The 26,543-nt window shown below is 40.5% G+C and overlaps 2 protein-coding genes across 18 annotated transcripts in view; one reads left to right on the top strand and one right to left on the bottom strand.

Moving 5' to 3' along the window:
• LOC115389603 (calcium/calmodulin-dependent protein kinase type II delta 2 chain) overlaps positions 1-22,839 on the top strand; it is a 50,258-nt gene extending 27,419 nt beyond the window's left edge. For 4 of the 14 annotated variants that reach the window (XM_030093054.1, XM_030093047.1, XM_030093053.1 and 1 more), the window contains 7 exons: positions 747-791; positions 990-1,038; positions 1,978-1,998; positions 2,443-2,518; positions 2,603-2,697; positions 3,620-3,848; positions 4,606-6,056. In XM_030093054.1, the coding sequence (XP_029948914.1) occupies positions 747-791; positions 990-1,038; positions 1,978-1,998; positions 2,443-2,518; positions 2,603-2,697; positions 3,620-3,848; positions 4,606-4,609 (519 nt within the window). In that variant the 3' untranslated portion in view covers positions 4,610-6,056. Of the gene's footprint in view, positions 1-746; positions 792-989; positions 1,039-1,977; positions 1,999-2,442; positions 2,540-2,602; positions 2,698-3,619; positions 3,887-4,605; positions 6,057-22,823 lie in introns of those variants that run through there. The other 10 variants (XM_030093057.1, XM_030093051.1, XM_030093055.1 and 7 more) reach the window with 6 other exon arrangements.
• Positions 9,086-20,008, bottom strand: LOC115389598 (ankyrin-2-like). 4 transcript variants are annotated; one of them, XM_030093037.1, is made up of 8 exons: positions 18,621-20,005; positions 15,570-17,348; positions 15,030-15,119; positions 14,547-14,630; positions 12,051-12,200; positions 11,696-11,869; positions 11,422-11,513; positions 9,087-10,196 (listed from the first exon to the last, which is right to left on the bottom strand). In XM_030093037.1, the coding sequence occupies exons 1-8, from the start codon at positions 18,648-18,650 to the stop codon at positions 9,989-9,991; spliced, it is 2,607 nt and encodes an 868-aa protein (XP_029948897.1). In that variant the 5' UTR covers positions 18,651-20,005; the 3' UTR covers positions 9,087-9,988. The 4 variants fall into 4 exon arrangements, with proteins under 4 accessions (XP_029948900.1, XP_029948897.1, XP_029948898.1 ...); XM_030093038.1 differs by lacking the exon at positions 15,030-15,119 and having other exon boundaries at positions 9,089-10,196; positions 18,621-19,933; XM_030093039.1 differs by lacking the exon at positions 11,422-11,513 and having other exon boundaries at positions 9,091-10,196; positions 18,621-20,008.
• Positions 22,840-26,543: the final 3,704 nt, after the last annotated feature.

Genomic DNA, 26,543 nt, shown 5'->3' with positions numbered 1-26,543 from the left:
TGTGCAGGATGTGTTGCTTTCATGGCTCGTCTGTGCATGGCTCTGAGGAGTGTTGGGGGGATATCTGGTTGTCGGCCACCACTCATTGGCTCGTGCACCGTGTCTGCTGACTGGCTGTCTGCGTCAGGCCACATGACTGCTGCTCTGCATGATGTCAAAGACTTTCTGTCCCCCCCATTTGCTGTCAAGTCGATTACGCATGAACGCAGGCACATGACATCTGTCTCCCTCTCTCTCTATATCCTCCTCTCTCTCCATCTCACACACACACACACACACACACACACATGCACACATACACATACACATACACACACACAGACACACTCACAGATGATGTTATAATCTAGTGTAATCTGGGTGAGTGATTAGAGGGACTGAGCTGGTCATCAAGATCGATTCTACAAAAGCCCAGACATCTGATTACAGAGGCAGGATGCTGGCGAGGGGCTGATGGTTGTCAGGCAGACACAAAAAGACTACAGTAACTCCAACTGGCAGAAAGAATGGAGCACAAGAGCAAATAATGGACAGCAGCAGCCTGGAAAGGGTTTGTTTTGCTGTCAGTAGAGGACAATATAGTGTATATAGAGATATGTATACACAGTCAGGTATCGGTAAACCAGAACAGCTTCTTGATATTCAAATACACACAAGCACATTTACATAATTTATTTCCCCATTTTTTTTTCTTTCCTTCTTAACTTACTTGTTCCCACAACGTCTCAATCATTTGTTCTTTTTAGGAACCACAGACAACTGTGATCCACAACCCCGTGGACGGAAACAAGGTAGTGTAACAATCAATAAATGCATTTTTAATATTAATAATAGCATCAGGACCCCTTACTCCTGTGATTTAGTGATCTCTTTTAGTCCTGTTAGGAACACAGTTTCTCCAGAACAGTAGTTGTTCTTGATCAATACATGAACAGAATTGCTCCAGACGTTTGGAGAAGCTTGAGTGACTGTGTGTGATTCGTTGTCAGGAGTCCATTGAGAGTGCCAACACCACCATTGAGGACGAAGATGTGAAAGGTAGGGAATTCTTATGTTTTCTGGAAGATTTGCTGATGACCCTGATCTTCACTGGATTAGTAAATAATCATTTTAGTTATTCATTTATTTTCTTTTGTTGTTTTCTCGTGAAATTTGGAGCAACCTAACTATGGAAACCACTCCTCTGTTCCCCAGACTCTTCTTTTCTTTTCTCTCGTGGCCCTGACTCTTAATTTCTCTTAAAATTATTGAACACTACCAACTTATTTTATTTAATTTTTTTTTGATGTTTTCTTTTGGTTTCAGGATGATTGAATATTTCTTTTTTCTTTTTCTGTTTTTTTTCCTTTCCTTTTTCTTCCTTCTGTTCTTTGAATATAATTTTTCCTCATAATTCCTGTCCTGGTGAAACATTGTAATCCTTGTTACACACCCCCAACCAAAACACACGCACACACACATTTATATATATATATATACACACACCCAATCACCTCCCCCGTCCATGCCACTTCTGACAGCCCTCCGTTTGGGCAGCTTAGTGAGCGGTATCTTGTGCTCTAAGAGCCGTTCGTCACAGATGTCTGACTCCAGACAGACTCCCACCTCCTCCATTCAGAGTAAGTCCCTTCACCATGGGAAACACAGTCTTCACTGCAGGACAGCAAACTCTCTGTAAAGATCAGTGACTCTCATATTCCTACTGCTAACATTCTGCCCTTGGTTTAAAAAAAAAACAAAAAACAAAATAGGTGTACTTTACTGCCTATATAATCTGTTTATTGCTCTACACACACACACACACACACACACACACACACACACACACACACACACACACACTCACTCACATACACACACACTCTCTCAGTATTGTAGTTTATGTTGTAAAGGGCTGATTTACATATAATACTTTCAAATATGATTTGACATGTCTTTCTTTTGCACAAATTAAGTATTGTTTTCAATATCCCCCAGCCTGCACCAATAACAATAAAGGTAACTGTCACTATTACTTGGTAAAATAATTCTGAGCCTTGGTTTGATTTGTCTCTGTCCATCTTGAGCTTTGTTGGGTGAAAGAAATTCTGTCATCCTGCATTTTCCTGCCTGATGTCAGTATTAGTTATGGAAGGCTTTCTTTCTTCTTCTTTGATTGTCATATGTCAAACCCAATGCATACATACATACAGTATATATTTATATATATGTATATATAGTGGAAACATAAAAAAAAAAAAAATCAAGTGAAACCCTTGTGATCGCCTTCCATTTCTAATAACTTTGAATCCTGCTAATTTGTAGACTAGCACTCATTTGAAGCTAATTTGATGTCAGAATTTTCTTTATCTTCGCACAGATCAACATTTGCCTGAAATAAAGTGGCAGAGCTGTGACTGCATCCACTCATTTCACACTGCTATCCTGTGATTTTGCTTGCAGCTCGCAAACAGGAGATTATCAAGGTGACCGAGCAGCTGATTGAGTCCATCAACAACGGAGACTTCGAGGCCTACGCGTAGGTTTCCTTTTCTCTCATCCAACAGAACTCAGTGATTTTAATGCTCTGAGCGCTCATTTTGTTTTCTTTGTAACGCCACAGGAAGATTTGTGATCCCGGTCTGACCTCTTTTGAGCCTGAGGCGCTGGGCAACCTTGTGGAGGGACACGACTTTCACCGCTTTTACTTTGAGAACGGTGAGTTCTACGCCGCCAACTATCTGTCTGGAGGGGAAGAGAGATTCTGTGGGAACCAGAAAGTACCCTCAAGTTTCCACAATTCACCAACAAGGCAGAGAAATCGCCAAACAGATTTGTCAAGTTGAGAGAGTATTTGTTACAGTTAATGAAAAATGGAATCCTTGCTCATGCTATCTGGAGCAGTTGAAATTTATACAAGCTCCGTGCAGGAGCCAACTGGCTGCGCACCCAATTTAGACACTGCAAAAGAGAATTTGGCACAAAGAGTTTGGCACTATAAACACTATGAATCATTCTGATTGGGATTAATGCATTGCTCTCATCAGTTCGTTGAAATTTTCCAGCCGTCTCAATTTTTTTTTTTTATTTTGAAGAAGAAGATTTACTGAGCAGGAATCACAGAAAAACCTAAACCTTTGGAATGAAAATACCACAATAAATACACACAAATTAAGACTGTCTCAGCCTCAGAACCAGGGGTCCCAGACCCCAAGTTGGGAACCGCTGTGCTCCAGGAAAAACACTGTATCGACTTGTTTGTTGTGTTTTCATTGACATTGATCCTGAAGTGTGTTTTCTCGGTGTGAGTGATGACTAGAATATAAATATCTCACATATGCAGCAGCACGTTCACAAACAGACCCAGATGATGGAGCGCTGGTGTGCAGGGAGTTGCTGGGATGCGGTGTTTCTCGAACATGCTCCTAAAATACCCTTTCCAGGTCATCGCCAAGCTGAAACCTGGCCCATCACCACTCTATCTAATTCACTTAGTTTAGACAAGGAAGGTATTTGAACCACGCAGGACCAGGATTAAGAAAACACAGAGAGGAAAATTCCAACTAACAGCTACCACCAGGCTGGGTGTAGACGGTGATAATACATTTTGCACTTTCTAATCTCTGCCTCTCATTTGCAGCCCTGTCCAAAGGCAACAAACCGGTGCATACCATCCTCCTGAACCCGCACGTGCATCTCATTGGAGAAAATGCGGCGTGCATCGCCTACATTCGGCTCACCCAGTACATGGATACCGGCGGCATGCCTCGCACCATGCAGTCGGAGGAGACCCGTGTGTGGCACCGCCGGGATGGGAAGTGGCAGAACATTCATTTCCATCGCTCCGGCTCACCCAGCATTCCCTCCCAGTAAGAGACAGAGGGAAAACCTCACTTTCTGATGATCTGTAGGTATTTCAGCAGAATATGCCAAGATTTCTCCAACTTCAAACATTTTTTTTTCAGTTGTGTCTCTGTTTGATCTCTTAATAATAATTAAAAAAAATGTGCAAATTGAATTTATACTTTCTACATCACTAATGATAAAAAGTAATAAAAATGGCCATATGGAGCAATTATATGATCAATCAAATCAAATCAAATCAAACTTTATTTGTAAAGCACTTTTTCATATTTATAAAAGCAACGCAAAGTGCTGAACAGTAAAAACAGTAATAAAAACAAAAGAATAAAAACTGCACTCAGTAGGTATTTATAGTCAAATTATGACAAAACCTCATTTGGCTGCCATTTTGGACGCCATCTTGAATCTGATTACTATCGTACTGAGATTATAAAGTAGAATTATGAATCCTCTAATTAGTGACTTCTTTGTTGAGCAATAAATTGTGTCTTCTTCAGGTTTATATTTAGGTATATTCCAGAAGTTGCATCTTGGTCAGGAGCAGTTTTCCTGTCAACTCAGTTAAATTCAGCTTTATTTATATAGCGCCAATTACAACATTGTCATTTCTAGACACTTTTACACAGAAAATCCAACAGATCCACACGAGCAAGCTCTTTTACCACAGCCTTTTGATTTAATTTGAAATAAGAGTTGTGTTTTGATGCACTATGTACCACGTCATTGTTTATTTATTTGCAATTTCTCTCTCTCTGTTTGCAGTTAATGGAATACTAACCAGGTGGTCAGAAACAAAAGAGAAAAAAAAAAAGAAAAAGAAAAGCAACCCCCATCAGCAAACCTAGTGAAGCAGTCTACTAGCCAACCTGTGACTGCTCTTTGACCCTTCTCAAAGGATACGACATCGCACAGGACACAAGTATTATTACATTTTACTGTTATGGCATTTTATTAATGGACGTCATTTGAAACCACCGCTGGGTGGCTGCACACCGTATTTGGACATTATGAAACAAGCATATTGAGAACATTTTTTTTTTCTTTCGTTTGTTTTTTAAGATGTTTTGGTATGCATTTTAAATATAAAATAGAGATGTTTAAAAATGTACTACTGTAACCTCTCCCAAAAATTAGTTCTGTATTTTTATGTGTATTTCTGTGTGTGCAATTCTAAAATATTTGGAAGATCAGAATGTTAAATTTGAGCTTGCTTTAGTTCTGGTGATGTATATACATTGTGATTGTTGATATTTAAATGAAAAAAAAAATCAAACATTGAAATTGCTATTCTTGCTATCAGAGGAAATAAGAGTTTACGTAAAATCCAGTTTATGAGCTACATTTATGTTTGCTATGAGCTAAGTCATACTGTTTAAATTGTCAGATTTCAATCTATAGTACTGATTTAAATGTAAAGAAAAGCAGAGCAGCTTACACTTTGCATTGAGATATGTTTGCCTTTATATCAGTGACATAAGAAATAAGAGAATGTAGCATATATGTAATATATGAAAATTTAAGACTATTGTGTAGTGCATGGTGGGGGGAGGGGGGCGTTATCGTGAGTAAGATGATATGAAACTATATTATATTCTGTTTAATTTGTCGATCATTGACTCGTTTGCATTTGTTAATGTTGTGCATCGGTCCCGTCCCAACTGTTTCTAATGTCCTCCAGTATCATGGAACTGCTGTAAAAACAATAACAGTGTTACGGTTTAGCATCCAGCGCCAATATCACACTCTCATATCGGTGGAGGACAGTTTAAAAACCCTTAACATTTTGTATAAAAACGAGCAGAAAACAGGATCATTTTTCATAATGTTTGTACTTGTATCGTATGACTGTGTGCGTAGGGTTTCTGTTGTCATTTTAATCTCGTCACACCGATGTGTTACTTTGCCAGTTGCATAAAGGAGATGGAGCCAACCCACGAGAGGCTCTGCCAACTGTCAGGATGGTTGAACTTTGAGGTCTGGAAGCATCGTTAAAAACTCTGGGCGAGGCAACGGATTTAAGGGAAAGAAACTCGGACGGGGTCAAATGAGAGACGGTCAATGCTGGGATGTCTTCCTCGATGATCAGCAGTGCTTCTGTCGGCCCGTTGTCTCACCACCGCAGGACAACGAGAGTGTCTTTGTCATCCCCACTGTTTGCTCTGTCTGTGGTCTGTCTGTTCTTTTTTTAAGGGGAAAATATGATTAAAAAAAAATCTTTCTTTCAATGAAACGTATGATGTCAATGCAATGCACCACTCCTTATATGGTGTGTACCTTTTGCCAGCATGGCAATAGATGGCTTAACATGTTTAAGAAATAAATAAAGCAGCTAAAAGGTGTGATAATGAAAGAGTTTTCACTTATTTTATGTTGATGGTTGGTTCTTATGCTGTAGCGGAGCCAGAGTGGGGGCAAGGGGGGTGGTCGCCCCAGGGCCCACAAGGTTTTAGGGCCCCGTTTCATGTGATGTGTTCACATTTAATTGGAAATAAATTATTATAATAAATTGTGCAGTGTGTGCGAGAAGGCATACGCATATGAGTGTTGGCTCCAATTTGCCAATTCTTACATTACGACTGTCCATGAATGCATCAGAGCTGTAAGCCAGTGCTGATTGGCTGTGCGGCGTTAACGAGTTTTTTCTTTGCACTTGATCTGAACTCTTTGGAGGGAAGTTAAACAGTATGCTAAACACTATGCTAGCCGCTAGCGGTACTACCCTAAACCTAACATCGGAGCCACCGTATTTTCAAAAATATTATCTTTATCAGAATGCCGTGCTCTTAAACACCTGCCTATTTGATTGTGCCTTGTGTACTAGAGACCACCGAGTCTATTTTTTTCTCTAATATACTGGAATTCCAAAAGATATAGATAGCTGTGTCTATATCTATCTGAGTAGATTGTGTAATTTTAGACCAGCTGTGTTCATTTTATATTTAAGCTGTATCAAAGATGGTACAGATTTAGCCCTTGACTTTTTATCTAAGCTTTCAGCACCATGGACAGCGGACGCTCGGAGATTGACACTGTCAGGTTGCATTGGTGTGTATGTGTGTGCGTGCACATGTGTATTTGTTCTTCAGAACAAGTTTGTGAACTGGTTTGTGACTTTATTCTGCTTTCTCAGGCATACAGGTTTGCTTGGCTCAATAAAAGTGAGCATTCGTGTGTTGTTTGATGGTAGGATGAGGTATTGTTTGAATGGTAAAATTACGGTACTATCATAAGGGCCCATCAAGAATACTCTCCTCTGTACTGAGACCCACGCTCTGCCTCTGTTCTTTATGGGTCTTTTTTAGCCCATTGACACAGTAGTTTATGGTACTTTTTAAATCTGCTGGACAAAGATCTTTCCAAATAAATGAAAATGATCTGTTATGAATTAATTATCTAAAAAATAGCAACTTATGTGATTCTAGTTCTTGAACAGTACTTTTTTTTATAATTAGTGGGGACATCTTGTGGACATCAGAGGAATCTACAGGCTGGGGGATTTGAGTGACCAGATGTCCTCAGTGAGCAACTCCAGCACTTTCAAGGTCATCAGGTAGGATCCAGTAGGTTATGTTGATAAATATCTGTTTTTGGAATGTTTGTAGATATCTTTGCAGCATTTAGACATTTTCACTGTTTTATTACATTTCATTAAAACTGAAGAGTGAATATCACGCTTCATTTGAGAAAGGTTTTGTTGACACAGATTTATTTAAAATGCGAAAAACGAGTTTATAACCCACAATGATCCCACGATGATATAAACACAATGATCTAACTTTACAGTGCAAAATGCAAGTCAACAGTAAATTACTGCATGGGGTGGTACTGAGCAGCATAATCCGTCGAATAAACTGGGAATACCTGTTTAAGCAGCTTTAAAAACGAAACGGAACATAAAATTTTATATACATACATACATACATACATATATATGTATATATATATATATATATATATATATATATATATATATATATATATATATATATATATATATATATATATATATTTACCAGGGACTTTGCCTATATTCCTGTACTTCACCTTAATAATCTACCGTGGGAAATAATCAACTCTTTTGGAGATTTAGAGCAGAATATAGGTACAATTAGATTATTTCATCGCTCATATTTTAATAGAATTTGAGCCGCCACGTGCTGCAAGAGTTCTTCCCGGGTTACTCCTGACTACCAGCAGGGGGCAGCACAGGGTCTGCTTCTCTTACCTCCAGCTGGCAGAGCAGCAGGCAGTTTATGAAAGATTGAAATATTCACAGTGTGTTTCAGACGTGGGTTTAAATTCATATGAGCATGGTAATGGTTGTGTGCAATTAAAAAATGAGAAAAAAATCATGCAGTTTTAACAAATGAAAAAAGATGCAACACTTCATGTTTGGAGTTTTTTTTATTCTCTATCAGCCATAGATGCACTGCAGCCACTTTTGTTTTTGTCTTTTTGAACTTTGATACAGTAACACATGCCCTTATAGATATTTATATATGCATCGTATATGTATATAACTGGCATCATCACAGAAAAGGGATGCTGATTTTTCAAATTAGAAGCATATCTGTCACAGTGAACTTTCACTAATTTGCATTTTACATGTTTCTAAAACACAAAGTAAATAGTGATAGTGAAATAAATACATTACATGTTGGAGATACATACAGTAGCGATCCGTAGCTGTGGGTAATCATCGTTTTAAGCACTCAGCCTGCCTCACTGCGCATGTGTCGTGTGTATCATGGTCTTTCTGGAACGAGACTGTCTCTGTGGCTAAGATATTACTGCACCTCGAGTCCTGTGCACAGAAAGCATGGAGGTGGTCCCTCCTGACATTCAGGAGTGCAAATGCATTTAGTGGAAAAGAATCATTTCTTCCCTGTGTTGACAGAAACTGGCACACGAAAACTCATTCAGTCACTCAGCTGTCAAACAACCGCTGAAACGGGTTACCTTTCTGACTGAAAAGAAAAAAAAAATCTACATATACAATAAATAAAAACATCCTACACCACAAACATCACATCAGAAGAATGTCACTAGAGCAGCGGTGGAGATTTTGTTCCCTAGTGACAAATTCTGAACCACTCTGAAATAAATTAAACACTGATTTGGGCCGACAGTAACACTTAAACAAAACCAAAACGACAACCAAAAAAAAAAAAAAAAAAAAAAAAAATCACGACTGTCTTATAACCGTCCACATGCACGGATAAAGTCCAGCGCACAGCAACATCAATCCAGTTTCATTCTGACACGCAAGCACTCACACACACACACACACGCACGCACGCACACACACAGAAGAGTAAGAAAGACAGAAGGATAATCCATAGACAAAGCGGTTAAAGCGAGGGTCAAACTGACAGATGTTGATTAGTCATGCCTGTTCTACTTCACATGAGTGAATATTAATTCCTAGGCTACAGATGTCAGTAATGTTGATATTATAGGTAATATATAATTCCCAAAGACAGATTACACATAGTCTACACAAAACACAACAGCAGCGGTTAATTCCAGTGTCAATACAGTCTGGTTTTTCTGTTTGTGACATCTTGACCACCTGAATCAAAAAAGCAGAGCAGCTAGTATAGTGAGTGAGAAAGTTTTCCAGAAATCTGAGAAACTTTACTTTGTGAGAGGCAGTGCAATGTGAAATATTGTCTTTCTTTCCAAGCACCTATAAGCGCAATACCGGTATTTTGTTGGTAAAATGTCATTTACCTTCTGGAGGTTTGAGTGTTAATTGATGTGAATAATATTTTATCTGTGTTTTTTTTTTCTGTATTTTTTTTCTTGCTCTACCACAGGATCAAGATAAATAATATCAGACAACTCTGATGTGGAAAGTAAAAATGAAACAGGAAAACAACAGAGAGCTTTCTTTGGTCACAAAAAAAAAAGGCAAAACAACATTGGAACAATGAAACGTAAAATCACTGACTACATATCAACAGCCAGCGACAAAACGCCAAACTGGAAACGAAATGCCATCTTTGAGGACTTAAATGGGAAGACTGTGGTAGCTCTGAAGTGTCACGGTGCACACTGGGATTGCAAGTGGCGAATGCATAGGATCAGCAGAGACTTTAGCGTGGGCAGAACCGGGGAGCTGGGGACAGTTTCAATCGCTCGTCTACTCCGTCCCCTCGTCTTCGTCGTCACTGTCCTCCTCCCTTTCTTCTTCGCAGTAGCGGTGAAAGAGCTGGTGGAGATGCTGTTGGAGGTCGCGGGGATTTGACCCATTTCTGGGGCCGTCCACTTGCTCTGTGAGGACCTGTCTGTGCTGTCCAGGTCCCCTCACCACAGTTCGTCTCCGGGTTTGGCCTTTACGCACGTGGGCCCTGAGGATGAAGTGAGTAGGGAGTGAAAGAAGAGAAAGGCAATTTTAATGTTTGGGAAAGATCTCGTTTGACCTTTTGGGGAATCAGATTAAAGCAAAAAAAAGCTTTGTTATACTTGTAAAACGCTTTATGAGAAACCAACAAACCACTCAAATTCAAATCATGCTTTATAAATCCAACGTTCAGCTGGAATCACATGCAGAGAATTCAGGGTGACTTTCCAGCTGGGATGTAAAAAGAGTATTGAAGATTGGGAGAATAAATCATATGCAGTCCTGGTTCCCAATAGTACTAACAGATAGCCAAAGATCAGGGGCCCTCATGCTGCATGTCAGGGGCCACAGTAAGAGACAAACCCAGATAACAAGCTCCTGCGTTTGTGTTTGGCTTCACTGTAATATTTTTTCGGCAAATAAGAGATAACAGAGGGGATCTGCAGTCTCTGTTAGAGGCAAACTGGAGGGTAAATCTCTATTTCACACAAGCAAAATGAAGTAATGAGGCTTTTTTTGCTTTATTTATTGGGGATTTCTTTCTTTTAGCTTTTCTTCTTTTAATAAGGGATGTTTTCCATGTGTCTTTGCTGAAACAATCATTGAGCTTCATCCCGAAAAACTACTCTTGGGTTGTTGTTTTGTAGCTTGTTCCATACATGAAAATAAATGGATTTTACTGATGCAGCACAGTTCTTGATGTCCTTCATATGATCAGTCCCATTCATTCATTCACCAATACAACTGCACACACTCACATACACATATAGGGATGTAAAAAAATTAACCTTGTGATTTCAAAAACACCCCGTACTACAAACTGTGAAACAGCCATCCTCTAATTGATATTGTTTACCTACAGCGTTCTGCACTATATCTATACAAAATGCAATACAATATTACAGCTATAAATTTACATTTAATAAAGTCATTAAATATTGCGACATTCTGATTTTTAAGAGCATGGGACGATGTGGTTTTACTCCTTGCAGTTAAATAGCTGAACGAAACGTCAGATGTGGGAAATGTTGCTCCAAGGTAGGAAGCTTTAAGGAGCATCATTTCTTTTCCTGTGATATCCTTTCTGGATTCAATGAAGTGAACATTACATTTGACATGCAACATCAACTTCAGGAGACATTAAATAGCAGTAAGTTTCAGCTTCAAACACAAAATCCACGCAGGTGAAGTGTTATTCTCACACATGCGCCTGGTAATCAGCCTACACACACCTCCTGACCATGGTTCCATCCTCTCTGACAGTTTCTGTCTCCACCACAGGGGGGAGCTCTGATGCACTAAAATCTTTTAAATAACTCAGTGCCTGTTGGCATGAAAAGGAGAAAAAAATAAAATAGAGTACATGGCACAAAGAGCCACTGTGTGTCAGTAAATATTGGCCCCTTAATGTTTTGCTCAAACCAATAACCCACAACCCTATCAAATACCGACATGACAGGTCTGATAAGCCTCCATCAGATAATTTTACTGACAAAGTTAACAAACCTGCTTGAAGTCATCTTGGGCTGATGGGAGGTCAGAGGCCAATGCTGGGTCACCCTGGTGTGCAGATGTCCTTTCACCCTCCACTACTGTTGTCTTTTCTGTGCAACTGAGCTTTCGACCATCAGGGATCTCCTGATTTGTTGACGAAAGGCCCTCACATTCAGTAAATGTTACCTGGAACGGAATAAAAATTAAAAGGTCATTGGATTGTTCTTTAAATGGTCAAAGGAACCTGCTGTACCGAACAAACGACAGTCATTCCAAACATCTTTTAACTGCTATTAGATGTTGACTGTGTGTAACACTTGTTTGTTAGAAGCCAAATGGAAGATGGTGGCAGTGAGCAAACACACACCTCTGTGTGGTCTCCCACACTCTTTACTACAGTTCGCTTCACGACCTTGGAATACCCGGCTCCCTCCATCGTCTCCTCAGCTCCCTCCGACGTCTCTTCATGCTCCACGCCATCCGCAGAAACACACTTGCGAATAATTTTGCGGGTAACCTGAGTGACACAGCATTAAAAAAACAAAACAAAACAAAACAAAACAAAACAAAACAAAACAAAACAAAACAAAACAAAACAAAACAAAACATTATGTAACAGAAATATAACCTCCAATATAGTTTGTTTATTACACTTATACAGCAGATAATTGTGCTATTTTTACGAAATATAGCAACAATGCAGTAACATTCATTTACTCTGTTGATATTTACTGGTTGTTGCAAAAATAAAGCCTAAAAACACATTTCTTTGGGGGTATTTGGTAGGGGTGTAACGATACACAAAAATCTCAGTTCGATACGTACCTCGGTTCTGAGGTCACGGTTCGGTTCGGTTTCGATACAGTAGGGAACAAAATGCAAAACCTGAATTTTCTTGTTCTTGTCATGCTTCCCACGTCTGCGTGTCTGTGTCCGCTTTGCGGCACATCACCGATGCGAACGCTCTTCTCTCCTGCTACATTTGGGCTCAGCTGTGTACGTTCCATGCAGGCGCACTGATCCACGCATCCGGAAGAAGCTTTTCCGGCTCTCTAGACTGTTTATCTGCTCCTTTATTTCAGATTATTTATAAGAAATGAGGCACAGACATTATCAGTACGTTATCATTTAGTATCAGAGTTTATTTAGCCAGTTTTTTTTTTTTTTTTTTTCTGTTTCTGAATCTCGGGGCGGCGCCCGAGTGATTAGATACTTTCACTCAGGGTGCGAACTATGGGGGGGGGCCAGGGGGGTCTCAGCCCCCCTTGATGAGACATGACTCCCCCTGAAAACATGATTTGTGAAATTTTGGGGGGGGCTAAATATTGGAAAAATGCAGTTTCCCCCATGTATTTCCTTTAATTTATTATTATTGATTTTGTATGATCATAATCATGGATTATATGCAGAATTAGGCCAATTTTAATGGATGATTTGCGCATCACTATTTCACTTGAATAAAGATGCCGACCTGCATGCAGTACTTGTCCTCACCATTGAAGAGTGGGGGCACTATGCCTTAAGCGTCACTTAAAGCAGACATATTCCCTCTGAGGCACACGTATCCCCCCCAATAAGTGAGCCCCCCCGACAGCCGCGGTGTAGTTCGCACACTGCTTTCACTTCTGTGACAGACCTTCTCCTCCCTCCTGATAGAGCCTGCTCTCTCCGTCCACCAGCTTTTCTCTGAGTTTCTTCAGACAGAGTTGCAGCCTGTTTGCTTCACAGACTCACTTTTCAAAGTTAGCGTCTGTCATGGTTTGTTTGCTGTGGCGCTCTGGCGCATGTGTGTACCGGCGCGACGTGCGCATACGCGCAGCGCAGTCACAAAATCTGTCCTGCATGCGACGTCCGTGGACAGAAATTCATGACATGGCGTCCCAGGGACCAATGCGCCACGCGGACATGTGAAGCATGGACGAAGCTGCTAGCAGTAGCAATCATGGCTGCAGGTGTAGCCGCACATGCTAGCAGCAGAACGTAAACACACGCACCATCTGGCCCGTGAGCCGGGGGAAAAAAAAAACAACCTTTGGCCCGTGAACTCACCCGTGCACAGTCCTGTACCGAACCGAACGGCCTGTACCGAAACTGTTCAATACAAATATATGTATTGTTACACCCCTAGTATTTAGGCTATAACACTATTTTTGACTGTATGACTTAACAGTAAACTTAAGACAGCGCACACACATAGCTATCACAGTTTGGCAGAACTTTCTGCATAGAAGTTTATACTTAAATGTTGTCTTTGGCTGTCATTGTTTACATAATTTACACTAAATCTACAAATTGTACTGTATATTAAGCAATGTGGCTTTTTCTGGTCAGAAACGTAAACTGTAAAGTGAAGTTTTCTTGAGTCCACGCGACCAATATTCAAAAATGACTACAAAGACTTAAAAATTGTCAAAGTCACAGATGACCAACACTCTAAACTGTCACTGAACATCTCTGATGCCAGAACATGGTAAACACTCTTGCCATTCATTATCATCATCGTCATCATCATCATCACAATCCTCATCATCATTATCGTCATCATCAGATTTCTTCACAGTTATGTACCGTATTGGCCCGAATATATGACAATATTTTTTTGAGAAATAGGGGTCGTCTTATAATCATAGTTGTCTTATATTCAGGCCAATACGGTACATTTTAAGCCATGGTTGATGCTATTGTGATTAATTGAGAAGTTGAAAAAAGTTACATGTAAACAAACCTGGCATACAGTAAACTATGAATCTCAATTAGATTATATAATATTATACATTTTAACAAAAGTGTGAATGATATTCATATCACATAATATACTAACATACAGCTACGTAAAACTTGCTTGGGTGTAACCTTGCTTTACCTTCTTCACAACCACATGTCCGTTTTCATCTGTGTACTTTTCTTCTGTCACCGACTGAGCCGGGAGGTCTGGAAATTCATCGGCCTGTAAGATAAACAAGACAAAGCATTACTGGGACAGTTAACTTTGGAAGTCACGTTTGATTCGCTACTTATTGAGTATATGTGTTAGGCATACAACAGGAAATTAATTCATTGTTATAGTGCGCAATAAACAGAAATAGAAAACACACTTGCTTGTTTGGGGTTAAATAAGGGCACACAGCAGAATTAAAAAAAAAAAAAAAATCACCCTGAGGTCCAGCCATCTGTGCTCAGAAAGAGACAGGTAACAGAGTTGATGTTAATACGCACACTTCCGCACTTTCTGTTAAAACCTGAAGTTGTTAGATGGTAAGGTTTGTAACCAGCGAAGACCCAGCCCAGTTGAAATACACTCTCCATGCTAATCTAAAACACCACCATGTCATGCCGAATCGGATACCTGAATGACCACTCTCCTTCGTACAATTCTGGTGGTCAAAAATTCCTCATCTGAACTTTCTGACTTTGATCCAAGCTCTGCGTTGATCTCCTGGCCAAGCACACAGTTCCATTTAGATGTATTGAATGACAACGAGTGAGCACTATCTTTGTAGCAAAGCAAGCCAAAAGCAGAGTGAAATGTTGCACTTTCAATGTGCTGAAGGCTCCACTTCATTACGACACACAAGAAAGTACAACATGGCAGTCTGTAACTTCACAAAACATTTGGAAAAGAGTCCATGCTTTTACTTGATTAACAGAATGTTGCTGCTGATGTGAAAAAAAACAAGGTAGATCATGTCATCACAGACTGACACAGGCAGCAAAGTGACATGCTCAATTAGAAGTGATTAATTCTGAAATCAAAACAAAATGAGGAAATTTAAATCCCATTTGTGAGGCCATATGGTTAGCAGTCATCCCTTCGAAGCAAATATAGTAGTCTGTCAAGCTCAGCTCTGGGAAAAAACTTGCAGGTTTTTAATAAATCTCATCTTACCATTGCCAGAGATTTATCAGTATCGTCAAATGGGCCAATTTCACAGACAGGGGGCGGCTGTGAAGCCTCACATAGGATGAATTCTTCATCTGATGCTGAGTAGTGCAGTAATTCTTCACTGTCTACATGATGAAAAGGCTCATGGACAAAGGTAGCGTCTTCATAATCTTCACTTCCAGAAGACAACAGTACTCTACGATCATTATTCTCAGGCCCTCTAAGATGCCTGAAACGACTCAAGGGCTTCATCCCACTTGACTTAGCTCTTGCCTCAGCTTCTTCAGGCTCTGAGAAATCAGACGCAGCTTGCTTACAGTCAAAGAAAGGCTCTGGGTCAGAATAGTCAAAGGTTGGACTGTCTGTACTACTGTTAACCACCTCGCTGTATCTTGGAGGGATGTGCGTATTGACAGCTGAGGTGGAAGAGACTTCTGCAGCTGAATTGATGCTATACTCCTCATCAGAAGTTGATGAAGTCAACTCAGGTTTGGATATGACTGATGTGGACTGAAAATATTCATGATCTGCTGGGATCAGAGCTTCTACTGAAAGCTGTCCACCGTCCCTTGGCTTGTCCTCATCTGAAGATGTTGAGTTCCTTGAGGAGGGGAATTGCATCAACTCTTCAAAGCTGAAATGTCTGGCAGTTGTAACAGTCTCAGGAGTCATATCGGATAACGATTGAGAAGAGTAGTCTTCACTCTGATAGGTCTCAACAGAGCTTGCTTCCATTAAATACAGATTTTGGTTACTCTCTGTTGAAGTTTCTTCTGTAGTGTCCTTCAAGTCATTACATAGTGGAAGGGGTTGCAGCTCTTCTTGAGTTTGAACAATGTCAGCTGTATAATCTTCCTGAAAATGATCAATCGGATGTTCCCTAACTGTGTCAATCTGGCTTTCTGTAGCTGCTGAAGGAAAGATGTCAGGAGCATTCCCAATGTTATTACCATCCTGAAACATATCGTCACAAAACCTTGATGTTAGAGTTGGTTCCATATCTTCACAAACTGCTTGGGAAGACGTAGGGATTGAAGTGGGGGATACAGGACTGTCTTCATGAAAACCAATGCTTGATGGTACGGCTGTTTCAGATGTTTTCGTCACGCTGAGAACAACTGAGTCCTTTCCTCTGTCATCTTCTGCAGATGTGTGGAAATGAGTTGGCTCTGTGGTTCCTGCACTGGTGTGGTCATCTCCATCAAGCACTTCATCTGGTGACATGGGGTCTTCTAGATCATCTCTGCTTTCTGGATCAACAACTGACAGGTCTTCCAGCTTGTCACTCTGATCAACTTCAGAGTTGCCAGTTGTTTCTAATGATGGTGGGTTAGTAGTTTCTTGTTGTAGATTGAATTTCATTCCTTCCAGATCTGAGAGGAGCTGGTCAAGCTGAGGTGACCCAGACTCTGGTGAAGAAGGTGTAGACTCTGGATCTGGAGACATCTTGGTGAGAACATCAATACTCCTATTAGATGTTTCACTCTGTGAATCTGGGGCCACTGAACAAGTTGTTGCCAAATCAGAATCTTCATTTTGCTCAGGCAGTGACACCCACTGACTGTTTTCATCCGTTGGTAAGTCACCTTCTGCGGTGAATGCAATATCATTTAGTTCTTCACTTGAATCACAAGCACCCGGAAATAGTAATTCTAGTCTTTCAGTGGATTGTGCGCTCATATCATTTGCCAAGGAGTTTGTGTTATTTGAAAGGACCTGACTCTGTTCTAAATCAACATTTGGAGACTGTGAATGAACTTTCTTGGATGATGCAGTTGGTACCTGAAAAAAAATCATAAAATGGAGTGGGAGAGCAAATTACAAACATGTTTGATGGTTTATCTGATGATAAAAGCAACAAACACAACATGCATTTGTTGAGGAAGGGTTTCCTTAAAAAGGAGACACCTTTTGTCATGAAGAAATTCATTTGTAGCCCATATATGTACAGATAATCAATGATCAGATTATTGATGGATTATTGAAATTTTTAACTCCAAATTAAAATAGAAATGTACATTCATTTAAGAAAGTAACAGAGAAATGCTGAGATTTGTCTGTTTTTTTTTAAATCTATGCATTATAACAGACAACATATTTTGCTTACAAAGTAGACAGGGCTCAAATGAATTAATGAAACAACTATTTAGTGCAAGATGAAGTTGTATGTAATGGCAAAATAATTTTAAGTGCTATCAAGTCATGATATAAAGTCAAGATGCATAGCAGGTCCCACAAAAGAGCTAAACCATCTAGACTATAAAATTTACCATAGTCAAATTGACTTCTGCAGTTCCAACCTCACAAAACAACAGTTTTATTATTAGGAAGAAAAAGCACAACCTGTCATGGAAACATTTTTGTCTTTGTCAAATGTCAAACAAAACCTGGTGAAAAGGATGCAGTCAACATCACCTGCGTTGCATGTCGTGCCAAGACAATGGCAATAGAAAGCGTTATACCGCTGTATTCATGCAATTAAATATCTTCACATTTAATTTTTTGCATTCAACTGAAGCATGTCTTATATCTTGCAACTGGGGCATTGCCAGTGGATGTGGAATGACAAATATTCAGTGGTATTTTTCTGTGATTGTTATCGGTTATCATGGGAAACGTTGGAAGCTTTGGACACTCAAAAGTAGACCAGTAGAAGTAGTCCCTTTAGTTGCTGCAAATGCATCACTTGGTTTTGACTTTTATGGGTGGTGGGCAAAAAAGTGGCATTTGCAAACATGTTCCAATTAAAATAGAATTCCAAATATATCATTCAGTTTATATTCAATTTATATTCAGTATATATTTTCATCAATAGTTATGTGAATCTTTTTCTTTAAAGGTATAGGTATTTGTTTTTAATGTGGTTGCGGTAGTTTTGATTAGTTTTGCTAAACTAACAAATCATCCAATGTGCTGTAATGCAAACATGCCACAGCAAAACATGAAAGCATTTCTTAGTATTAGTGGAAGCTCAGAGGACACTACATGGCCAGAATCACTACTTTTGAAATCAGCAGTGCATTTATTGGTAAGCAGGGTTTTTTGGTTTCTTACCAACAGGAAGGAACGTTTGCTCTTGTTCATTCTTTTTCAGGTTCTTGGGAAAACAAATCTTGGGCTTGTTTCATCTTTAATTGTGATTCAGAGTGGGTCCGTACATGATCATTCATGTGCTCTTCATTTTGTGAATCCTTTTCTTGCTTGATCTTGGTCGTGGAAAGACTTGCCCAGTCAGACAGGATGATAGCAACCATTTAAAAATGAACCAGTTGACATTTGACTCAACCATGTATGACACTGGAAAACCACTGTTTTTTTGTTTTGTTTTGTTTTTTTTTTTTTGTTTTGTTTTTGTGAGGCTCTTCGAGGAGCTCAGACAAAAAGTCTGACTTTTTTTTTCTTCTTTTTCTGAAATAGATGACCGGGGGTAACTTCTTAGCTGTTCAGGTATTGAGATGGTAAAAAATTATTTGGGCAGTTATTCTACGGCCAAAGCAATATTGCTTCGTTGGTGCCAGGCCATTGACCAAAATGTTAGTTTAGTTTAGTTTAGTTTAGTTTAGTTTATTGGTTTATTTCACAGGGACAATGTGTGAAAAACATTATTTAAAGATGCTTCACACCAGATTTAGCCTGGGCTAATTTCCATCTGTAGTCCCTGAGCAGGTAAATATAAAACATACAAAGCGCTACAATCACATATATGAATCACATATATGAGAAGGCCGATCGTGAGAATAGAGAGTCGCATGAAGGCAATCTGCAGTTATTGTGGCTTGTGGACCTAGAAATCCTGGTTGTCACCTCTGAGCAAAATTGGACAATTTTTTTCAGTGGTGGTGGTGAACAGTTGTTCACAATTTTAAAAATCAATCGCACATTGTGCAAATGCTGTTTTACAGCCACTAATGACCATGTAATCCTAAACTAACAGAAAACATTACACAATAATGGTGCACATGCCATGATTGGAGTTGTAGATAGAAGCCTTATTGAAATGTTGAACAAAAGAAGTGAAATGATGATAGGGGACAAGGTTAGTGATTTGTACAAACTAGTGATTATTAAAAGACTTCTAAGAACATTGTTGGCATTTGCCATGAATATTTAAAACAGACTTCTTCAGCCTCTTAGAAGGACAACAACAATATGCAGTGCGGTAAATAACTGTACTGCTTGGGAGGAATAAGTCGTCTGATGATCAGTGGAAACTCTCAATGGCACTAAAATTACTTGGCTCATCAAAACTGTATGAAAGCCTCAGAAAGGTTCATTCTATTTCACCTGATTATGAGGATATGACCATTAGAAATAGCTGAAAAAATGTTCCCAGAGGAGGAACTGTGTCTCAAGTTTAAAAAAAGCCCTGAATCCTGGAAGGAAGTCAATCCGATTGCAACTGTGAAAAGTGTCTTTAAGTGTATCTATAATATGTTTAATAAGGACCGACCGATATGGCTTTTTTAGGGACGATGCCGATGCCAATTATTGGTACTTATGGAAACCGATAACCGATATGTTGATATGATTCATTTGCAGCAAAAATGAACATTTTGGCATCAAAATGTAGCTGTGGGTGGGACATTGTTCCACAGCCCAGAGTAGTGACTTAGTAGTGAAGTGACTAGTGAAGAGAGATGTGATGTGCTCAGTGGAAAACACTTCTACATTCATTATACTCAGGCCTTTTGTTTTCGTTCAGTTTATAATTGTGTGATTACTTTATTATTGTTATTATTATTATTATTACTGATACATGTAATTATATTTATCACACACACACACACACACACACACACACACACACACACACACACACACACACACACAAACACACACACACACACACACACACACACACACACACACACACACAATAATGCAGTCATCTCATCCATAACTTCCCCAAAACTCCAATATTCAACTATCTGTCGCTACTGATAACACAACTCTTTCCTTCATTTTCTTGTATTTTGTCCCCTGTATGTCCGTGTACTGTAGGAATAAAAAATAATAATAAAATAAACAATGGAGAATCCTGGTTGAACTAAAGTTGTAGGCTACTGTAACGCTAAAAAATATGTTAAAATCAATGTTATCACTAATCGATGCGCGCCCCCGTGGGGGGAGTCATTTTTCGGCAGGCAGTCTGTTCTCGGCACGGTAACCAGTCAACCCTCGGTCGCCCCGACCAACTCGGCCCCACGCGTCTTTTGTCACGCACTCACGCCACACATTGAAAACTGGAAAAAAAAATCACCGGTAGGTCTGTGACAGGCTTGTGTTTGATTCCTCCCGGTTCCACAGCAGCGCACCAGACAAATTTACCGGTAATTTTTTTTTCAGTTTTCAATGTGTGGCGTGAGTGCGTGACAGAAGATGCGTAGGGGCCGACTTGACTGTAATCCGCTGCCGGTTGACCGCTGCCGGCCGACCGCTCCCGGCGTCCCAGCGAGCGGGCTGTCCGTCGGCGTCGGGCCGCTCCTCGCGGCTGTGCAGCCGCGTGCCGTGCTCTCTGGTTGGGAGACTTGAGGACAAACTGTGTGATTATGGTGACTGACGGGTTAGAGGCGGAGAATCTGCCTCAAGCTTCATATTTGCCGTTCTTTGGAACTGGCTAGCTTAGCTACAAGCAAGCAGAAGTTGTTTGCTCATGTGATCACATCACAATGCATTATGGGAGCCGTAGTCAAGACAACTGACTGACAACCGAGTGGTCTTTATTACCGTATTTTCTGAAAAAAAGGCCCACCGAAATATAAGGCAGACAGTTGGGCTTTGAGACAATTAGAGGCTTTTAGGTGCGCCTTATAGTGCGGGAAATACGGTAAAAATTTTTTTTTTATCGGATATTGGTGGAAAAAAAGGCCGATGCTGATTATTAGAAAAATGCCCAATATCGGCCAATATTATCGGCCAGGCCAATAATTGGTCGATCCTTAATGTTTAACATGTATAAGACACATGGGATACAATTCCAAAATAGAAAAAAAGACAAGAAGAGAATAAACAGATTCTAAATCTTTTTATATTTTGAATTCTGATGCACAGTATTCGCAGATTTGAGAGGTTTGGAGAAAGAGTTCTTTGGTAAGTAAAAGAAAAGGAAACTTCAATTGAAACAAACCCCTCTTGCATGGATTGATTATTTCATTTTAAGAAGGCATGAAATGCAATAAATTAATCTGGATAAAAGTAGTTTAATTAATTAATTAATTTTTTGGAGGATGAAAATAAAGTATGTAAACAATCTGGAAGGCCCAAAAGACCACAGTAATTAAAGAGTATATTTCAATCATTTCTATAATCTATCAATCTGAAAATAAGATATGCTTGGTTAAAACTGACATAAAAATAAAAGAATGCATTTCAAGATGGAAATTACCAGTTTTTTCTGTGATATTGTGAAGTGCCAATAAATACGATTGTAATTCTGTTGCTTTGTTATTGTTGACTAGGTTCAGCAGGACATGATAAATTTTGTTTGACACAAGAAAATGAACAAAAAGATCGATGTCCCCGATAAACTGGATCATACACATGTGAAATAAGAGTGTTGTGGAAATGTTTGATTTGGGATTCTCGGGAGATTGGGATATCAAGTGAAGATGATGACAAGGATGTAGCCGAGTAACTGTGAAATGAGGAAAGATCTGTGGGCGATTGAGGAAGATCGACAAAGGTCGGAGGAGGCAAGGGTCTTGTTTCAGACAAGAACGGACTTGGAGGTACAGTACTCTCTTTGCCTGATGTTACATTGGATTCATCAGATTCAAAATAGAAAGAAAGTTCATTTCTGATTACATCAACATGGTTGGCAACATCCAAAACAACTGAATGAGGTGAATTTGATTTGGAATCCTCTCGTAAATGCTCACTGCAGAACTCTGCACCAACATCACATGACTTCGATGACAAAAATGAATTTGGCATGTCAATGGAAGGATGAAGTAAATAGTAATCACAATGCTGATGGTTCAAAACACCAAAAGGAATGGGTCGGTAGTTAAAAGATGTGGCAGACTCTAGGGAAGAAGCCATTGCATCATCGAACCAGTTTTGGAAAAGAGAGAAATCAGAATCATTGACCATAGACTGTGGCAGTAAAGAATTGTTTGTAAAAAGCTGATGCAAATCAAACTCGAATATGAATGATGCTGGTGAACATGGTCGTTTCTCATCAATATGACTGTCCATTGAGAAGTCATTACCATCCCAGTCAGAAAATCTGGAAAGTGGACTTAATGATCTGATGTCTGAAAAATCAGCATGGCTGTCAATATACATTGATCTGAACTGAGGTAAAGGTGAGTCAGGGGACAGGGGCCTCAATTCACTCAGAGACTCCACTGATTCGGGAGACTCTTGTCTTAACTGCCATGGCCAATCATCGAAGAGTGACTCAGTGTCTTCATCCTCTGATTGAGTAATCCAAGACCACACCGCCTCCATCTCTGTAGCACTCTGACTTGGCAAATCCTGTGTTTTTTCCTTGTACAGAACACCCCGCACAACATCTGCATATGAAAGATGTGTTACAGTATACTGAAGCGGCAATGTGGTCAGAGGATGGATTGCGTATTTGGCTTCCAAGCTGGAAGGAAGTGAATCTGGTGAATCAGCTCTGTTTGCATCAAACAAGTCCTCCAGACAATAGTCAATGTCAGACACCAGCGAAACAGGTGACATTGGTCTTTCGTCAGAGTACTGTAAATAGTAGTTACAATGTTGAGTATTAACATGGCCAATAGCACTGTGCAAATGCGAAGAGTGCAAATCCACTGATGCCACAGAGTCTGGGGAAGATGGTCTGAAGTCTGCCAACCAGTCACGCAACAGGGAAAAGTCAAAATCAGAGGACACAGACTCTGGGGACAAAGCCCTGTTACTGAATAGCCTATCAAGTTCAAAGTTGGACATAATTGACTCAGGGGAGGATGGTCTGGTCTCCTCAAAGAGACTGTCTAAAAACAAGTCGCCATCTTCCCAATCTGACGCTACTGACTGTGGACTTATCGATCTGGTCTCACAAAAGCCGACAGTCCATTGGGGATAGTAAAGTCTGAACTCAGGTAAAGGTGAGTCGGGGGACAGGGTTCTCAATTCAATCAAAGACTCCACTGATTCCGGAGTCTCTTGTCTGAACTGCCATGGCCAATCGTCGAAGAGTGACTCAGTGTCTTCATCCTCTGATTGAGTAATCCAAGACCACACCGCCTCCATCTCTGCAGCACTCTGACTTGGCAAATCCTGTGTTTTTTCCTTGTGCGGAACACCCCGCACAACATCTGCAGATGAAAGATGTGTTACAGTATACTGAAGCGGCAATGTGGTCAGAGGATGGATTGCGTATTTGGCTTCAAAGCTGGAAGGAAGTGAATCTGGTGAATCAGCTCTGTTTGCATCAAACAAGTCCTCCAGACAATAGTCAATGTCAGACACCAGCGAAACAGGTGACATTGGTCTTTCGTCAGAGTACTGTAAATAGTAGTTACAATGTTGAGTATTAACATGGCCAATAGCACTGTGCAAATGCGAAGAGTGCAAACCCACTGATGCCACAGAGTCTGGGGAAGATGGTCTGAAGTCTGCCAACCAGTCACGCAACAGGGAAAAGTCAAAATCAGAGGACACAGACTCTGGGGACAAAGCCCTGTTACTGAATAGCTTATCAAGTTCAAAGTTGGACATAATTGACTCAGGGGAGGATGGTCTGGTCTCCTCAAAGAGACTGTCCAAAAACAAGTCGCCATCTTCCCAATCTGACGCTACTGACTGTGGACTTATCGATCTGGTCTCACAAAAGCCGACAGTCCATTGGGGATAGTAAAGTCTGAACTCAGGTAAAGGTGAGTCGGGGGACAGGGGTCTCAATTCACTCAAAGACACCACTGATTCGGGAGACTCTGGTCTTAACTCTGTCCCCATCTCATCTAAACAATAATTGTCATCGTCTTCCGAATGAAGAAACCAAGGCCAAACATGTCTCTCCCAGTATTTCCTGTAATTGTAAAATGGTTCAGTTTTCTCTTGACTGGCTATACCACTTGTATCAGTTGCAGAAGAAATAGATCTTACAGCAGACAGACCTGGAAATACCGTCACAGGAATGCCTGAATTTCTACCCTCAACAACATAAGGAAGTGAATCTGGTGAATCAGCTCGAATGTCATCAAATGTTTCCTCCAGACTATATTCAAAATATTCACCGTAAGAAACTGTTGATACAGGTGAAAGCGATCTGTCTTCACAGTATTGTAGATAATAGTGACAATGCTGGCTACTCAATTGACCAAGAGCAATTGGTGAAGACAAACGGATCTCAACTGATACCACAGAGTCTGGGGAAGATGGTCTGAAGTCTGCCAACCAGTCACGCAACAGGGAAAAGTCAAAATCAGAGGACACAGACTCTGGGGACAAAGCCCTGTTACTGAATAGCCTATCAAGTTCAAAGTTGGACATAATTGACTCAGGGGAGGATGGTCTGATCTCCTCAAAGAGACTGTCCAAAAACAAGTCGCCATCTTCCCAATCTGACGCTACTGACTGTGGACTTATCGATCTGGTCTCACAAAAGCCAACAGTCCATTGGGGATAGTAAAGTCTGAACTCAGGTAAAGGTGAGTCGGGGGACAGGGGTCTCAATTCACTCAAAGACTCCACTGATTCGGGAGTCTCTTGTCTGAACTGCCATGGCCAATCGTCGAAGAGTGACTCAGTGTCTTCATCCTCTGATTGAGTAATCCAAGACCACACCGCCTCCATCTCTGTAGCACTCTGACTTGGCAAATCCTGTGTTTTTTCCTTGTGCGGAACACCCCGCACAACATCTGCATATGAAAGATGTGTTACAGTATACTGAAGCGGCAATGTGGTCAGAGGATGGATTGCGTATTTGGCTTCCAAGCTGGAAGGAAGTGAATCTGGTGAATCAGCTCTGTTTGCATCAAACAAGTCCTCCAGACAATAGTCAATGTCAGACACCAGCGAAACAGGTGACATTGGTCTTTCGTCAGAGTACTGTAAATAGTAGTTACAATGTTGAGTATTAACATGGCCAATAGCACTGTGCAAATGCGAAGAGTGCAAACCCACTGATGCCACAGAGTCTGGGGAAGATGGTCTGAAGTCTGCCAACCAGTCACGCAACAGGGAAAAGTCAAAATCAGAGGACACAGACTCTGGGGACAAAGCCCTGTTACTGAATAGCCTATCAAGTTCAAAGTTGGACATAATTGACTCAGGGGAGGATGGTCTGGTCTCCTCAAAGAGACTGTCCAAAAACAAGTCGCCATCTTCCCAATCTGACGCTACTGACTGTGGACTTATCGATCTGGTCTCACAAAAGCCGACAGTCCATTGGGGATAGTAAAGTCTGAACTCAGGTAAAGGTGAGTCGGGGGACAGGGGTCTCAATTCACTCAAAGACTCCACTGATTCGGAGTCTCTTGTCTGAACTGCCATGGCCAATCGTCGAAGAGTGACTCAATGTCTTCATCCTCTGATTGAGTAATCCAAGACCACACCGCCTCCATCTCTGTAGCACTCTGACGTGGCAAATCCTGTGTTTTTTCCTTGTGCGGAACACCCCGCACAACATCTGCATATGAAAGATGTGTTACAGTATACTGAAGCGGCAATGTGGTCAGAGGATGGATTGCGTATTTGGCTTCAAAGCTGGAAGGAAGTGAATCTGGTGAATCAGCTCTGTTTGCATCAAACAAGTCCTCCAGACAATAGACAATGTCAGACACCAGCGAAACAGGTGACATTGGTCTTTCGTCAGAGTACTGTAAATAGTAGTTACAATGTTGAGTATTAACATGGCCAATAGCACTGTGCAAATGCGAAGAGTGCAAACCCACTGATGCCACAGAGTCTGGGGAAGATGGTCTGAAGTCTGCCAACCAGTCACGCAACAGGGAAAAGTCAAAATCAGAGGACACAGACTCTGGGGACAAAGCCCTGTTACTG

The sequence above is a fragment of the Salarias fasciatus genome, chromosome 6 (genome assembly GCF_902148845.1).
Source record: "Salarias fasciatus chromosome 6, fSalaFa1.1, whole genome shotgun sequence".
Classification (NCBI taxonomy): Eukaryota; Metazoa; Chordata; class Actinopteri; order Blenniiformes; family Blenniidae; genus Salarias; species Salarias fasciatus.
This window is presented reverse-complemented; position numbering and strand designations above follow the sequence as displayed.

Coding starts and splice junctions, on each gene's coding strand:
- LOC115389598 (XM_030093037.1), bottom strand. CDS start 18,650: ATGAACAAGAGCAAACGTTCCTTCCTGTTG. Junction 12,201..14,546: donor GACATGTGGTTGTGAAGAAG/GTAAAGCAAGGT, acceptor TGTGTCACTCAG/GTTACCCGCAAAATTATTCG. Junction 11,514..11,695: donor CCCAAGATGACTTCAAGCAG/GTTTGTTAACTT, acceptor TCATGCCAACAG/GCACTGAGTTATTTAAAAGA.